Source organism: Canis lupus, chromosome 31 (genome assembly GCF_048164855.1).
Source record: "Canis lupus baileyi chromosome 31, mCanLup2.hap1, whole genome shotgun sequence".
Taxonomy (NCBI): domain Eukaryota; kingdom Metazoa; phylum Chordata; class Mammalia; order Carnivora; family Canidae; genus Canis; species Canis lupus.
Window position 1 is genome coordinate 9,822,282 of NC_132868.1, and position 15,568 is coordinate 9,837,849.

At 46.8% G+C, this 15,568-nt stretch overlaps 1 protein-coding gene across 1 annotated transcript in view; it reads right to left on the reverse strand.

Annotated features, from left to right (window-relative positions):
* ADAMTS16 (ADAM metallopeptidase with thrombospondin type 1 motif 16) overlaps positions 1-15,568 on the reverse strand; it is a 149,662-nt gene that overhangs the window by 53,628 nt on the left and 80,466 nt on the right. Inside the window, exons 15-17 of the mRNA XM_072807448.1 lie at positions 13,764-13,887; positions 13,061-13,305; positions 11,073-11,211 (exon numbers count right to left, since the gene is read on the reverse strand). Coding sequence (XP_072663549.1) covers positions 11,073-11,211; positions 13,061-13,305; positions 13,764-13,887 — 508 coding nt within the window. The remainder of the gene's footprint in view (positions 1-11,072; positions 11,212-13,060; positions 13,306-13,763; positions 13,888-15,568) is intronic.

Consider the following 15,568-nt stretch of genomic DNA (forward strand, 5'->3'; position numbering starts at 1 on the left):
CCCTCAACCACCACGATCCCGATCGCTGCGGGCAAGCTCCTGGCTGCCACCCACGCGCCAGTGGCAGCGCTCACGGAAGCTGCTGCTGTTTTCCGGGCAGCCCTTCCCAGGAAGCGGGGTTCCCTGTGAATTCTGAATCCCGGGGACTCCAGAGGCGCCTGCGAGGGCTCCCGGCAGGCACGTGCCAGGGGGGCTGTCCACCCAGGGTTAGGAGAGAAGCCCCCTCGCTGGAAGGCAATCCAAGTCACTCCCCAGATGGGCTCTCAAGCTGGATCTAGGGGCTTCGGGTCCTACAGGTGCAGAGTGGGCTCAGGAATCTGCATTCCTCACAAGTTCCCACGTGGTGTGGACGCTGCCGGCAGGCACCATTCCCAATCCCCTCGGGTCTCAGTTACCCTTCCAGAAGATGTCCCATACAGTGAGCTCCCGCTGAGAGGCAGCCAGGCTCCTGAGGGTGCAGTCGCATCCTTTGCAACTCCGTATGTCAGATCTCACAGCCACTGCTCCCAGCTGTGCCCTAAGCAAACGAGGCTCACTGTGTGTGAGTGCATTTGTGTGTAAGGCGTGTTCTCTGCCCAAGAGAAACAGTTTCAGACCCTTAGGAACTTTGCCCTCAGAATAGCCACTAACACGTGGAGCCTAAATTTGGGATTACTAGGAAGTTTGGGTGGGGGGTGGGCAGGCAAGGGCTCACTGTTACACTTTGTTGAAATCACTGTGACCAGCATTACCACTAATGCTCGAATCTATTGGCTCAAGAATCAGAAACCCCACATTAAAAATGGGCTGTTTGCTCAACATGCTAGAAGGGCCTCCCGACGTGGTGGACACAAATAGCGAGCACCGTAAGGAGGGAGGGGGTCACCGGGAAGCCTGGGGAGGCGCACCCAGAAAGGGCCGCACTCGGGAGAGACAGGAACGGAATGTATTAAAATGCTTGCAGCGACCTAGGGTCAGAGAGCGGTCTGTCTTTACTATCAGTTTACGGCATTTGTGGCGAAAACTAATGACAACACCTACAAATGTGGGCCTTCATGAAAATGCACATCTGTCTTGCTGACATCACAGACACTGGGCGGTGAGAGGTGGGGGCGGGGGGTCCGACCGCCCAGGCGGCCCTCACGTGACCTCCTCTTGGCCTGTAGCCTGTCCACCCCCCTGCCCTGGCCTCTCCCTCCTTCCATCTCATTCTCCCCCGAAGGCTCAGCATCGAAGCCTAAAGGGGTACCCAAGGCGCTGACATTCTGGTTTCTTTTCCATCCATCTTGCAACTGTTGATTGACAAGGGGACCCAAACCAGAAAGCTCAGGAGAAGTCCCATAAAACACGCACCTGTGCACTTGGGCACACTGTCCTTGTTTATATGGGCTGCCACACGCACACAGAAATTCCCTCCTCAGCAGAGGGCCGAGAGGGAGGCCGACTCCCACTGCACATCCCTCCACATCAGGACTCTGGGGGCCATGCCCAGACAGCACACCTAAGCCCCTGGGGAGCATCCAGGTGTTACGCGGCCCAGCCACTTGGGAACAGGTTTAGGTGATGCTTTAAGAAATGATTTCTCACAGTTAAGTCAGAGCTGCAGCGAATCACGTGAGAGCACCTTTGCTTTGCTCAAGGACCTAGAAATCTGTGCCCATTGGCTTGGTCAGGATCAGAGTTCTTCTCTCCCCCCCGACTGTTTGCCTTGACTTCTATCAGATCCCTCAGTATTTCCCCCCACGGTCTCTCCATGCGTTTCTGCCTGCGTTTCTGGGGTCTGCTCCCCATATTGCGTCCACCTGTCTGTCCCCCAGCCAGTAACCTCACCTGCAGGGAACATGGCAAAACCTAAGTGTAAAGCAAAATAAATGTTTTTTTCATGCCTATGTACAGCCTCTAGGTTGATTTATTTATTTATTTATTTATTTATTTATTTATTTATTTATTTTTAGGATTTTATTTATTTATTTGAGAGAGAGCACAGTAGCACAGGGGAGCAGCAGAGAGAGAAGAGAGCAGACTCCCTGCCGAGCAGGGAGCCCCATGCGGGACTCCATCCCAGGACTCCAGGATCAAGTCCTGAGCTGAAGGCAGATGTGTCACCAGTGGAGCCACCAGGCACCCTATGTCTCTTGTCAAAGTACTTTCTGAAGTCTCTAATCAGAGACTCACTCACCATAATTGTAGATCACCATCAAGATCTTGGGTAGGATGTTCTTTGGACAAGGATGGGGTTACAGGTGGGTATATGTTAGAGGACAGACACTGAGATGCCAGCCTGGAAGGACAAAGGGAAGCCAGAACTCCTCTACCAAAGAGGTTTCCGAGTACCAAACAGAATGGCAATTTGGGGCATTACTGTGGAGCAAGTGGCTCCCAAATGCCAGGAGGCCTGACAGCCAACGGCCCAGGACGATGTGCTGCCTATGGTCCTGGGTGCTGGGACTGAGCTCAGCTGATGCCCTGTGGCAACAGAGTGGAGGCATGCTCCCTGCAGGAAGTGGCGAAATCAGAAGACATGTTATAGGACGCCTCTCTGCCTCTTCTTTAAGATGCTGCATCAAAGGGGCACCTGGTGGCACAGTGGTTGAGGACCTGCCTTCAGCTCTGGGTGTGATCCTGGGATCCCGGGATCGAGTCCCACATCAGGCTCCCTGCAGGAGCCTGCTTCTCCTTGTACCTGTGTCTCTCCCTCTCTCTCTGTGTCTTTCATGAATAAATAAATCCTTTAAAAAAATTGTTGCAAAAAATAAATAAATAAATTGTGTCAAGGACCCCAAGTCCTCTGTTTCCCAAACTGAAGCTTCCAGGCACTACCTCCTGCCCTCTGCTCACACCATTGCCCCTAGGCACTGCCTCAATGTCCTGCCTGTTGGCCTCCATCACATTACAGCAGGAAAATGTGGGGCCACCAGGTGTGTGCGTGCACACTCACACAGGCCTGCACACGCGTGTGTGCAGAACACACACTGCTCTGAAGATGGTGACATCATCCAAAACAGGGAGGAATATGCTCTGCGTCCCTGCCTGGGGCCACGTGAAGAATAAGATCAAGAAGTAATTCCTTCTTGCTTCAAGAGTTTAGTAACCCAAACTGTCCTGTTTCTTGGCAAAGCTGTAACATTAACAGAAGAGAGTCAGGACTGACATTTGTTTGGTGAGATAGGGTGTTGAGAGCTTTACAAGTATTCTCATTTAATCCCTAAAGGAGCACATGGGGTAGATTACATTATTATCCTCATTTTTTGGGTAGGCTCACTAAGGCATAAGAGGCTTAAGTAGCTCCTAAGGTCACCAGCTTTTAAGAGGCAGGGCCTCCCCAAGATATGTCACCCTTTCTAAATGCAGTCTTCACATACTTATAGATCAAAAAGTTGTTGAGATCCTGCATTTGTTTATTTGACAAATATATCCTTGGTGGCTGGTGTGGGTTGGGTATGATGCTAGATGCTGAGGACACAGCAGGTAATAAAAAGCAGAAAAAGCCTCCAACCAACCACCACTAGGCCTGTTCCGGCACAGAATCTAAACACAGAGAGGATGCAGTGAAGACATATACCTAGGTCAGGTGTCACAGGGCCACAGATATCCTGGCCTAGGAAACTGAGAGTGGTGTTAATTTGGGGTGGCAAGGACCACCACCTGCTGCCTGGGGGGCGTCCTGGAGCTCGTCATTGGTGGGTGAGCATGGCAGAGACACGCTCAGAACTCAGGCAACACAGAAACCGGGCATAAAGTCCTTTCCTCAGGCCCAAGGAAAAGTTCAGAACAATGAGAAAACTCATAGTATGAAATCAGTCCAGAAGAGACTCCAAACCAAAGAGAAATAAATCCAAGTGGTGCTCAATCCCACAGCAATGTTGGAACGATGGGATCTCGGAGGCACAATAGAAGTTCTTTTATCTTCAGGGCACTTTTTCATTTCCATGCAGTTGATGTGCCCAGGTCCTGGGCATTCTGCACAGATTGACTTGAGAACTTATATAAAATTATCCTTTCAAGTCCTGCGATGACATTTACCTCCGCCTCTGCATTTTCAGAAGGAGAATTACAGCAGAAGTTTCACTGCTTTTTCACCAGGATTAAATCAGATCATGAGTCCAGGAGCAAAGGACAGGGCAGGCTGGTGGTATTGCTGGCTAGACAAGAATAGTGGCTACACTCCCAAGCCTGCAGGCTGCAAGGGCTCGCCATCCATGGGGACAACATAAAACATTACAGGTCAGGTGCCCACTGCATGGCCTAGGAATGCCAATATCCCGGATAATCAAAATTGAAATGGTGAGACTCACCTGCACATCAAATCTATTTGTAGGTGGCAGGAATGCTTGAGATCTTACTTTGAAATTATTTCCCTTGCCCATCCATATAAACAAGGATAGTCAGAAAAGGGAATTTAAATATTTCATGCTTTGAGTGTTTTTAAATTTCTGAGAATATTCAGAAATATTCAGAAATACACAAAATGCCTGAAAGCGTTTAGTATATCCAGGCTCTATTTTTACAGCAGGGTGGCGATAGTGGTGTTTCAGATTAGTTTCCTGTGGAACGAGATCTCCTTGGCCATTTAGCTGAATGTTTACTAAAACTTCGGTATTGTTTCTCTGACTAAGGACACATCTGCAGAGCAATTTCTCAACAGTGCTTATAACTGCTCAACTACTCTTCAGAAAGAAAAATCACAGGGTACACAGGAATGCAAGAACCAAACTGGCCAATATTTTCAAATGACCAAAAAAAATAGATAAAAGAGGAGTGTGGCATTTAAAAGCTAATGTAAGAAAGTCAAAGGTCCTGTAACTGCCATGATCCTGTAACTGGGGAGAGCCCAGAGCTGAGTACTGCCCGTACTCAGGGTGGGGAGCGTCACAAGCAATGTGCTTGGGCTCTACTTTTACCTTCTTGCTGAAACCAGCCCTGGCCAGTTCTTTAGAAATCATTTTTAGATCTTCATACTTTGCCAAAGTAGTACCTGGAAGGGAGTATTCGGTCTTGAAGACTATGATTTTACCAAACAAACTCCAGGTTCTCACTAATTCTAACTGTGGAATGAATTCCAGCTGTGGCCAAAGCCTTACCCTTCGTTTTGAAAGAAGAAACCAATCATTCAAGCAAAACTACATGGAAAACTAGAAAATATTCCAGAGATGAACACATGCATTCTCTTGAGAAGCATGCATCATTTCTACTGCAAGGGCTAGATATTCATGGATGTGTAATAAACAAGCACCAAAGATCCTTGAAATCAGAGGATGGAGGGGGAAGCTAGGAAACCCGAGCGGGTGAGGTCCTGGGAGCTTCTCAGAGTCTAAATGATTCCCAGGTGTGTGTGACAGCTGTACCTGGCTTGATCCCACTGAGCACATGGCATCCTAATGTGTCCCAGAGCTGAAAGGGTGGTGACAGCAGTCACTTATGGATGGCCCGTGCTGTCCTCATGCATCACTTCTGCTCAACAAGGAACTGGCCAGGATCTGATTTCCTCGATCCACTGACCTGTCCAAAATGGCAGAGCAACATGCTACTCATCTTGCTGTGGGTGGTCAGCATCCGTCTTCATGGTTCCCAGTCTGGTTAGCAGGGTGGGAGGTGGGACTGGAGACCCACCCACCATTGTCCTCTCCCCACAGTAGGAGCATGGTGAGAGAAGCCTGACAGGACCCCATAAAGGGAATGTGAGGGGCTGACCCCAGACAGATGGACACTTGAACCCACTGCCCCTGACCAGGGAAGTATGCCCAAGCTGGGGAGGCTCTGGGGATGGTGAAAGGTCCCTGCTCCCTGGAAAGAGTTGCAGTTCCCCATTTCACCCTGGTTCTCTGAGCGCACTTGGGGAGACAGACGAGTGGGGGTGAACATCACAGCGCAGCGCCCCCCCCCACCACCACCAAGGAAGGTGCTCCTGCTCTAGGAGATGAACCTTTCCTTGGTTTCCCTCTGCTTTTTGAGGGCAAAGAAGTCAATGGAGGGTGATGCATTTTGTAATTTAGTAGAGTCTTGGATAAAGATACAGCAGGCATTTTTTATGAACTCAGCTCAAAGGTAACCCAATGCAGGGAGGAAAGAGTAGAAAGTATTTCAAGTTGGTCCTGGGACCAAGAAGAACAAGGTCAACCCCTTAGTTATAGTTCAAAAAAAGAACATAGACTTTCTGCAGGATTTGGAGCATTCTAGCAAGCAAAGGAAGGACAGGGACGATCTAATGTGGAGCAGTGGCTGTGAAAAGAGGGTGATGTCAGCCGATGAGGTGAGTGAGTGGACTGACGGCACGACTGTACCCAGGAGCAGTCTCAAGAGAATGCTTGTGTTTCCGAGGACAGAGACAGTAGACCTCATCTTTCCTTATAGTCTCCTATCTCAGCATAATGCCTCTCATGTTTAAGGAAGAACGGCTGGATTGAAGTCCTCCCTTCCTTGGTTGAGGTGTGCGGATGTGCCCTGTTTCTCTGGCTACGATGCTGCAAAGGCACTGAATACTTTTCATATGAAGTAACAGTCCTGTTAATATTTCACTGGTCAATTCACAGATGGGAAATTAAGTAAAAAGTCTCTGTATTCTCCCTACCTGACTTTAAGAAGTTTGAGATTCAGATCTGTGCCCGCAAATATTTGCTGACTCAACAAGTGAAGGAATAAACGAGTGGTTTGATATCAACAAGATAAGGGCAAGGTTGCTAATGATCTCTTTCCATTTTATAAACTTGATTGCTAAACCAATAAAGTTTATGCCTTAGAATATGGGTAGATGGTAAAGACAATATTATTAGAAAAATATAAGAGAGGTTGGTTTATGGCCATTTTTAAGATGTTCTGAGAAATTATTTTTTAAGATTTTATTTATTTGAGAAAGAGAGAGAGAGAGAGAAAGAGAGAATGTGCACACGAGCTGGGGGAGGGGCAGAAGGAGAGGATCTCAAACAGACTCTGTGCTGAGCGTGGAGCCTGACATGGGGCTCAGTCTCACAACCCTGAGATCATGACCTGAGCCAGGATCAAGAGTTGGACGCTCAATGGACCAAGCCACCCAGTCACCCATAAGATTTGATGAGAAATTTTCATTGTGAATCTGATCAATATTTTCACTTAAATGGAAAGCATTATCCCCAGACATTGCACAGAGCACACTGGAAAGTTTAGAACATAGCAATAAGTCAAATTTTAATAAGCATTTCACTTGGATGTAAATCAGTGGTCTGAGATTAGTTATTTGAAATGCAGTGAACCAACTGGATCAGAGGCTGATTTTTTAAAATTACAGCCTTTACCCTGGAAACAAGAGTCTAGTGACATCATTACCATGTGAAAGAAGTGCCCACCTGAGAGTCAGACATCCTCAGCTAAGCCAGTTCCTCTGCTAACGGCACTCCTGGCTTCCTGTCTCCCTGGCTAAGCCCTGACCCCTCACCGATGCCCACACTGTCTCAGAGTACAGTCAAGACACCCCTATGCAGGAACATTGAAATAAAAAATGTGATTATACTATAAAAGCGAATAGAAAGGAAAAAGGAGCAGAGGAAGCTTGGTAGAATGGGGGATGAATGGCCAGACCTGCCCAGTGTCTGTTAGGAAATTTTCCAGAGAGAAATGACCCCGTTAGAATAGAAAAGGAAATGGGACCTCTTTTAAAAACAAAACAAAAAAAGCATTGTTTCCTCCGCTGATGCCACGTACTGTTTCTTGAGTGAAACAAGAGGTGGAGGAGTTTCCAAGTGTCCTTCCCAGCTCATGAATTCCCTAACTGGGTCACTTAAAAGATCCCCTTATAGACATTAAGTTCAGATGGAGATAACTAAGAAAAGTGTGGTTTAAAAGGTTCGCAATCCAGGATGTCGGGAGGTCTGTGCAACTAAATAAAGGTCTTGAAAACACAACACGTGCAGATAAGATGAAAATGGTGCCCATACCTCCCCTCTGCCCTGGTTGGGCATTCCCAGGTTTTGAATGTTGGGAGATGTGGTGACCAAAGCCCCCAACAAAGGAAGATGGGGATCGAGTGCTCTTTCTATCAGATTCACTGGTGAATTCAGTTATTTTCTCACAAAACTGAAAGCATGAGAACAGATCCATTTTGAATTGTCTGCCTCCACTGTTAATCATCCAGACATAATAGATGTGCTATTTTCAGATAATGCAGAATTTAAATAACCTGGCCTACCTTTGAGAAGTGAGAGGCCCCAGTAGCATAGAATTAATGAAACATTGTATAAACTCAAAGTAACTAAGGATTTATCTGCGGAAGATATGTGTCATCAGATATCACCAAATCCGACAATACCAAAGTTCAGAAAGGTCCAAACAGTGAATTCTGGTCACTTGTTTCATCAAGACAACAATTTATGATCAAGTTTGGGGAGCTAAAGGCCCCTACCTCAGAATAAATCACTGGCATTAATCCTTGACAAATAACCATGTGCTTTCAGACTGTTGAGGGAGGTCTGACAAGTCCACTGAACATGGATCACTTGCCAGGACTGAACAGGACAAAGCCTTGACCTCCAAGTCATCAGGAAATGAAGGGCTGTCTGGTCCATGAGGGGCCTTCTACTCACTGGCTTTCAGGCTTATGTTCAAGGGACCATAGTTCCCATCAGTCAGCACATGCTCCATTATGAAGGGAAGACCAGAGTGAAATCACACTGTGCTTCCTGGATAGAAAAAGCTTTGTTAAAGGATTAGAACAGACACCAGCCTATGAGAACATGTATGGTTGGGACTTTGGCCATGGTGGGAAGGATATGGGATCAGTAAGACCTATTTGAATCCACGATGGGTTGTCTGGGACAATTCCTGAAACTTCTGAGTCTATGGTTTCTACAGAATGAGGGGAGATAATACCAAGACCTTTGATACACTAATAATGATTGCTTCCAGGCACTGATTCTCAGAACATCTTCAAGCTTCAAGGACTTGAAAGGCTGTTGCAAAGATTTTGTGGCTGGTGCCCTCCTGCAGCCCAGAGCTGCCTCACACTGCAGGTTTCCATAAGACCATGTAGGTGACAACACACAGTAGGTGCTCAATAAATGGCGACAGCGTTTTTGTCACTGTCCTCTTGCTTCTCTTGAGAATTAATCCTGGGGCACTGAAAGAACAGGAGACTGAAGGCATGCTTTATCATTTTATGGAAACAGGAGAGGGTCCAGTTTTACCCTGTCTGAGGGTTCCCATGTGGCCAGTGAGGGGTACTTGGAGTACATGCTGAGTCTCAGGACCCAGGCAGGTTGGGTTTCTACCAGGAAGACTCTCAGAGGAACCACATCCTACACAAGGTGGTGAAGGACAGGTATCCTCTGCTCCATCTACGACGAACCCTAATTTCTCATCAGTTTTCCACCCAAGCACATTCACTGACTCTATAAAGCAATTCTTCTAGCAAATGATTATAGAATAGGTTTGAGGTTGATTTCCTCTAGAAACCTCAACCTGAGAATTATTCCTTAGGGATAATTAGGTGATTTGCAAGTACACTAATCACACATTCAGTCTCTTCAGGAACCTAAGACAAGTAACTTGGTAACAGCTGAGAAAACCAAGCATTGCTCAGAATGCCTGACACACAAACAGGAAACATGCGGGAAGCTGTCATAAAGAAACAGAGGTATGGAACCTCCATCCTCTGTGGACGTTCCCATGCAATTCCTTATATTTTTTCTACCAAATAGAAATGCACAAAGAAGAGTTCTGAAGATCACAATGTCCTTACACAAATATAAAGCTTTGTGATTTAGTTGTTGTTTTAATCAGACTCTATTAGATATCCTTAAATAGGGATGGATAAAATAAACTATATTTAATATAATCTGTGAAAGCATGAGGGGTGGTTGTAAGATCAGAAGACAAAGGGAAGAGAAGCACGTATGATTAGAAATTAATTTTCCCACATCATGCACAGAGGATGCCTATGAACATGGTCCTGTTCCTTCGCTCCCTGAATGGTGGCACATGGCATCTCGTCTGGCCCCATCCCCAGCGAGGGGGCCCCATGTACTCTTCTCTATTTTGTAATTAGAGCCATTTGTTGCTCTCCTTGTGTGTAGAAGGGAATAATATTTTTTCCTCAGGAAGCTCTTCATGTCAGAATTTAAATAAGATTTCAATATTTTCTTCTTAGTTAATAATGGAAAGAGTTAGTGTATGTCAAGCACATTAGTGTTAACTGTCCACACTATGTTTTTTTGTTAATCTTTGTTTTTCTCTATTTCTTTTATGTCTTTTATTAGAACAACTATTAATATATGAATTTATTTTTACGTTTTCTTCTAAATTCTTCATGCAAGTCTCCATTTTGTGTATCCTTTTTTACTTAAATATATAACTGTCTAAATTTATTTCTTAATTATAAAAAACTGGAATTCACAAAGCTGAAATCTATATGTCCATATAAAAACTTACCTGTTTTCTAAATATCAAATCGAACTGAGTATTGTGTTTCTAAATTTGAAAACTTTACTTGCCCCCCATTGTCAGATAGTATATCTGGCTCTGGCTGAGAATGTTCCTGTAGTGAACTAACTCTATCAATTTAGGTATTCTTATGGTCAAATTCTTACAGTATTAAGATGACCAAGCCATTGACTGTCATGTGTAATTCTTCTCTCTGACATGCTGTTTCTAGTCATTTCCACAGCAATTTGCATAAAACTCCTAGTTTTCTGGGTAAATTTCAATATATGATTTCATAGTAAATCTTTTGGGCAAGACCATTGGACAAAAACCTCAGTCTGGATCACAATATTTTCAACGTAAGCTTCTATTTCTCATCACCAACATGATACATATAATAATTTGAGTGCCTTTCATTTCAATAATCTCAAATAACAAAAGTACTCTTTATCAAATCTTCCCTTAGGTGGAAAGTAGAAACCAATTCAGTACATGACTTCCTCAGAGCCACATGCTGACGTAGATGGATCAGAGAAGGTAAGCCAGGCCTCTGAGTGACATACGGAGCCACTGCTTCCTGCCCTCCCTCTGGAGATGGGCTACCTGCCAGGATGTGATGAGGACCCAGGAGTGCAGTGTGCCCATGGCCCAAATGTACCCAAGACCTTTGGTGCCCACCACTGAGGGATGCGTGAGAAGTCACCTACCCCCTCCACAGGACACGGAGCACTCGGAGCGAATGATGGCCCACGTGTAGCGAGGCTGGGCACTGGGCTTCTTCTCACCCCGCAGCCGAGGCACTGAGTATTCCCAGGCAACACCCGGGTTCCTTCCCTGAAACAGAAGCTGTAAAATAAAATTTAAAAAAAGGCGGGGGTGGGGGTGGGGAATAGAACAAGTTAAAATGGAACTGATAAATATAAGCTAGTTTTTAAATAATACTTAAACAACAATAGCATCTACAATGATAAATACTGTCCCTCCTCCAAAATTTATATGGATTTCCTAAACAGAAGTGAGCTGTCAATGAGAATCAAACACATCTAGAAAAATGTAGATATTTGACACTTTCCCCTTACATGTATTATATTCCTCCATGCAAGCCTTCGAACACCTTTGTGACCTAACTCAAGTATTTGGTTATTTCCCCCCAGTGTCTCCTTGGGATCCCCCACAAATCCTGTCCATCTGAGTGACTCAGAAAGCGATGCCTATAAAGTACTGTCCCGCTTCCTATGAGTTCCAAGCAACCCAGGACTTGTGAGTGGATATCACCCATGCCACCATCAAAGCCAAGTCAGAGGACTTGCTGGTGTGACTGGATGCAGAAGTCTTTTGCCAACTGGCATGCACCCTGTGGCTCCAGGAGAAAAACATCTTCTCAGTAAAGATCTGTCAGGTTGCACCTGTCCATGAGCTGCAGCTTAGCACCTTGCATTTGGACTCTTTACCTCCTAATATGAAACCCAATCATATGGACCAGCTCCCTTTTCACTCATGAAGGCAGAGGATCCACTAATCTCAGCAAGAAGGCTTTTTATTCTGGAAACCTCACAATTAGTCCATTGATAGAAATCCCACCTCTGAGTCTTAGAGCCTTCATTGGTCTGGATGTGATGGGCCAGTGGGTAAAGACACCAGCCCTTCCCTGATCACCTGGCACCATATTCCCCTCCCCAAAAACACAGCTCAAGTGTTCATTGATGAAGATGTTCCAGAGATAGGAGTGAGCCCAGACAGGTGGCTGCATGGTGAGGCCACAAGATGCTCTCCTGCCTGACATCCTGAGCCTTTGCAACTCTTCTTCCAACCAGAACAATTCCCATCAAGCCATGCTCATATTCTCACTTGGCCTGTCTCTTCTCCCATGGGATTATTCAAGCTAAAGCTTGAGATTGTGGGAGAGAAATAATAAGGGCAGGAATTCAAGGTGAATTCATTTATAACAAGGTGAAGAGAATAGCTTGGGATCAGGAGGGGAGACCCTCTGGAAAGCATCTCCCAGGAAGATACCCGAGAGTGGGGTGGAGGGGAAGGTCTGGGTGGCTCACATCTGCAGACCCGTTGTGGGCTGATGGGGTAACTTTTGAACCAAGTACTTGAACGGTGCACAGAAATACAAAACGGTAAGGAGTCAGCATATCCAGTGCCTGCCACCTCATCTGCCCAGTCCCATGGGGACAAATTACATGGTAGGAAGAGCCTGACTGCAGGTTGTGAGCCTCTGGGGTCATGGGTAGAGAACAGAAGAGCATGGGTTAGGAGGTGGTTGTGCAACCCCTTCCCCGCACACTGGGGCCCATGGACGGCACAGAGGGGACTTTGCTTCTGGGTGCTCGTCTTGCTCCCATTCCATAGGATTCCATGGAAGGCTGATCCCAGCCAACACACCGACAAAGGCAGAGCCCCCAACAGTGCCAGCTTCTCACAGCCACAGAGCTTACAGGACAGGGGCAGACTTTTGTAAAAATCGACCCATAAAGAACCCAAAATAGGAGCTTCACGATATGCATCGATACAAATTTGATTAGGCACGAGGCCACCATCCCATTCAATGTATCCATTACTCTTGTTTCTGAGACGTCACCAAATTATAATTATTTTGCACCTTTCAAATTATGCCAATAGCCCTCAACCTGCAAGGATGCCAGAAGACCCCACATCCCAGCCCAAAGATTAGAAGGCTGGAGTCTACCTCCACGACCAGGGTCTCGTTGGTTGGCCCAGAAGAGGTTAAGCTCTCCGGCTCGTGGGAGGACCGTCTGTAGTCAAACGTGGTGCCTGAAAACTTGTACCGGCCAGGCCAGTCCACCGTCCAGTGCCCGTTCAGGTAGTATTTTTTGAGGGCATTGCGCACGCAGATGTAGGAGGTAGACACGTTCATTTCGTGGATGCGAATACTCCGGGCTCCAGAAGGAATGGTGACCATCTGATAATACTCTGCATTAAAGGAAACGAGCTAGGAGAATGCAGTATCTCATTCAATAATGCTGCAGCAAAATCCCCGCGCACCTGGGGTTCCCTGCAGCTAAAACCTGAGAATCCACCTCGGGACCGGGACCGAGGAGAAGCTCTGGTTTGGTGGTGAGTTCCATTAGGTCTTTAAGTGACTTCTTTTCTTTTCTTTTCTTTTCTTTTTTTCTAATTGGAGCACAGCTATTGTAATTTTCACCGTTTCTAAGAACCATTTGAATTGGTTGAATTGAATCTAAGAACCTAGCAACCACTTCCCATCAAAAGGAAAGGCTTGGCAAGCAAAGCGGGGAAGGAGATTGTGTAGGTCTTTTCAGGACCCTTTAGGATACAGTTTCCACTGCACCTCAAGGCTTCCTGCCAGAAAGTTCTACTTTCCATCCATCCTCTCCATGCAACACCTGCAGGCAGCTCCGCATACTCACGGTTGGCGCCGTGGTGCTTGGCGTAGAGCCCCTTGTGCGTCGTGCAGTCTGAGTTATTGCCCCTGCACACACCACAGGAGTCTTCAACAGCATCAGATCCCAGGACATTGTCACATCCAACTCTCTGGGGGACCGGGGTCACATGTCATTCGTGAAAGAAAAGACGACAAGGGCGAAGTCACAAACCTCCAGTGAGAAACCTCCCCTCTACAGCAGAGCATCTCATCAACACAGGCTAGTTCACAAATATTTATTGGATACCATATATGTGCACAGCGAGGCTGTAACTCGACTCTCAGATCCGAAGTAGGAAGCCCTGACACCCGTTCTCCTCAGCACTGCTACGCCACCTCGGTATCTGGAGCCCTAAAGGAAATCTATCAGATTGTCAGGCTGGAGACAGCAGCGCATTTCGGACCGACACAAAGCTCTTTGTCCTAGAAATGACAAGCCATGTGTCCTCAGGAGAGTCCACTGGACCATGCTGCGTGCAAGGCAGAGAAATAACACATGCCCGTGGGAATTATTCCCAGCCGTGAATTATGTAACGGGCATCTTTGTTTACTGTCTCAGAATTTAAGGAGCTCTTCATAATGTCTACGGTGCCCACTAGTGTTACACTTCCTAACAAATCGTTTAGCACACACCAGTAAAAAATCCATTCAGAAAGGAAGTAACCATAGCCCTCAATCCCTTGCTTGGGATCCTGAGGGCCGGATGCATTTCAGAACTCTGTCTTTTGGGATGTTAGGAAGGTAATTACCATATTATGCACATAATGTGAGAGTCCCAGCAGGGCCCAGGGCAGCTCCCATAATAAAACACATAAGTGAGGTTTCTATGGCAAAATGCGAACATCATCACTCTAAACGAATTAAATAAAAGTGACAAATGGTCTCCTACCAGTCCAGGGCAGGTTTTGGCAGGTGGACAAATTCAGGGCAGCTTATATTGTGCTGCCCAATAAACCTGTCTGATAGCTTTTTTGGGATTTCAGAACTACACATAAGGGACTGTGACACTGTGTCATTAAGAATACCTGAAAATAATGAAATATTTAACAAGTCCAACTAGTAAATCGATAAAATGGACAGAGATTCGAGCATTTTAAAGCTGAAAAGAGGAACGCAGTCGATCTTCACCTACTAGTGTAAAGGATGGCACTGCGTGTCTCAGGGATGACCCAACTCTACCCCTGTCATCCGGCTAAGAGGAAGCTAGAATGAAGACCCAGGCCCTTGCACGCCTGGGTAGTAAGCACACTGAGTAACTTCGAGTGAAAAGCCATCATTCACGTGCAGCATCTGCGGCCTGGTGAGGCTTTCACTTTCTGCCTAGAACAGACTTCCTTCCCCGGCTCAGCTCCGTGTGCGGCGGCAGGCCCAGCGCTCTGGGGCCACCCAGCCGCCACATCTGTCTTCCAAGTCCCTCCACCCAGGAGACCCCTGCACCATGCAAAGTGGTCTCTGTGCTCAAAGCTGACCCCCATTCATCTATCATGCGTGCTGCGGCTCGCGCTACTGCAGGCTGACCTGGCCAATCTGCTCTTTCCCCTTCCCAGGCCCTGATCCCTCCACAAGTCAGGACAAAAACCCTCTGAGCGCCCCTTCTGGCTCTCTCACTCACTTGCCTCGGGCACTCTGATGCAGGAGTCAGGTCCTACCAGCTCACGCCTCCTCGCAGGCCCCTGTTCCCAGCCTGCTCCCCCAAACCCCTCTGCTACTCGGGCTTCCAGATCTAGCTCAGAAGCTCCCAGATCTGCATCCAGGAAGGAGTGAGATGTCTCCTGCTCCCCAGCCTCTGCT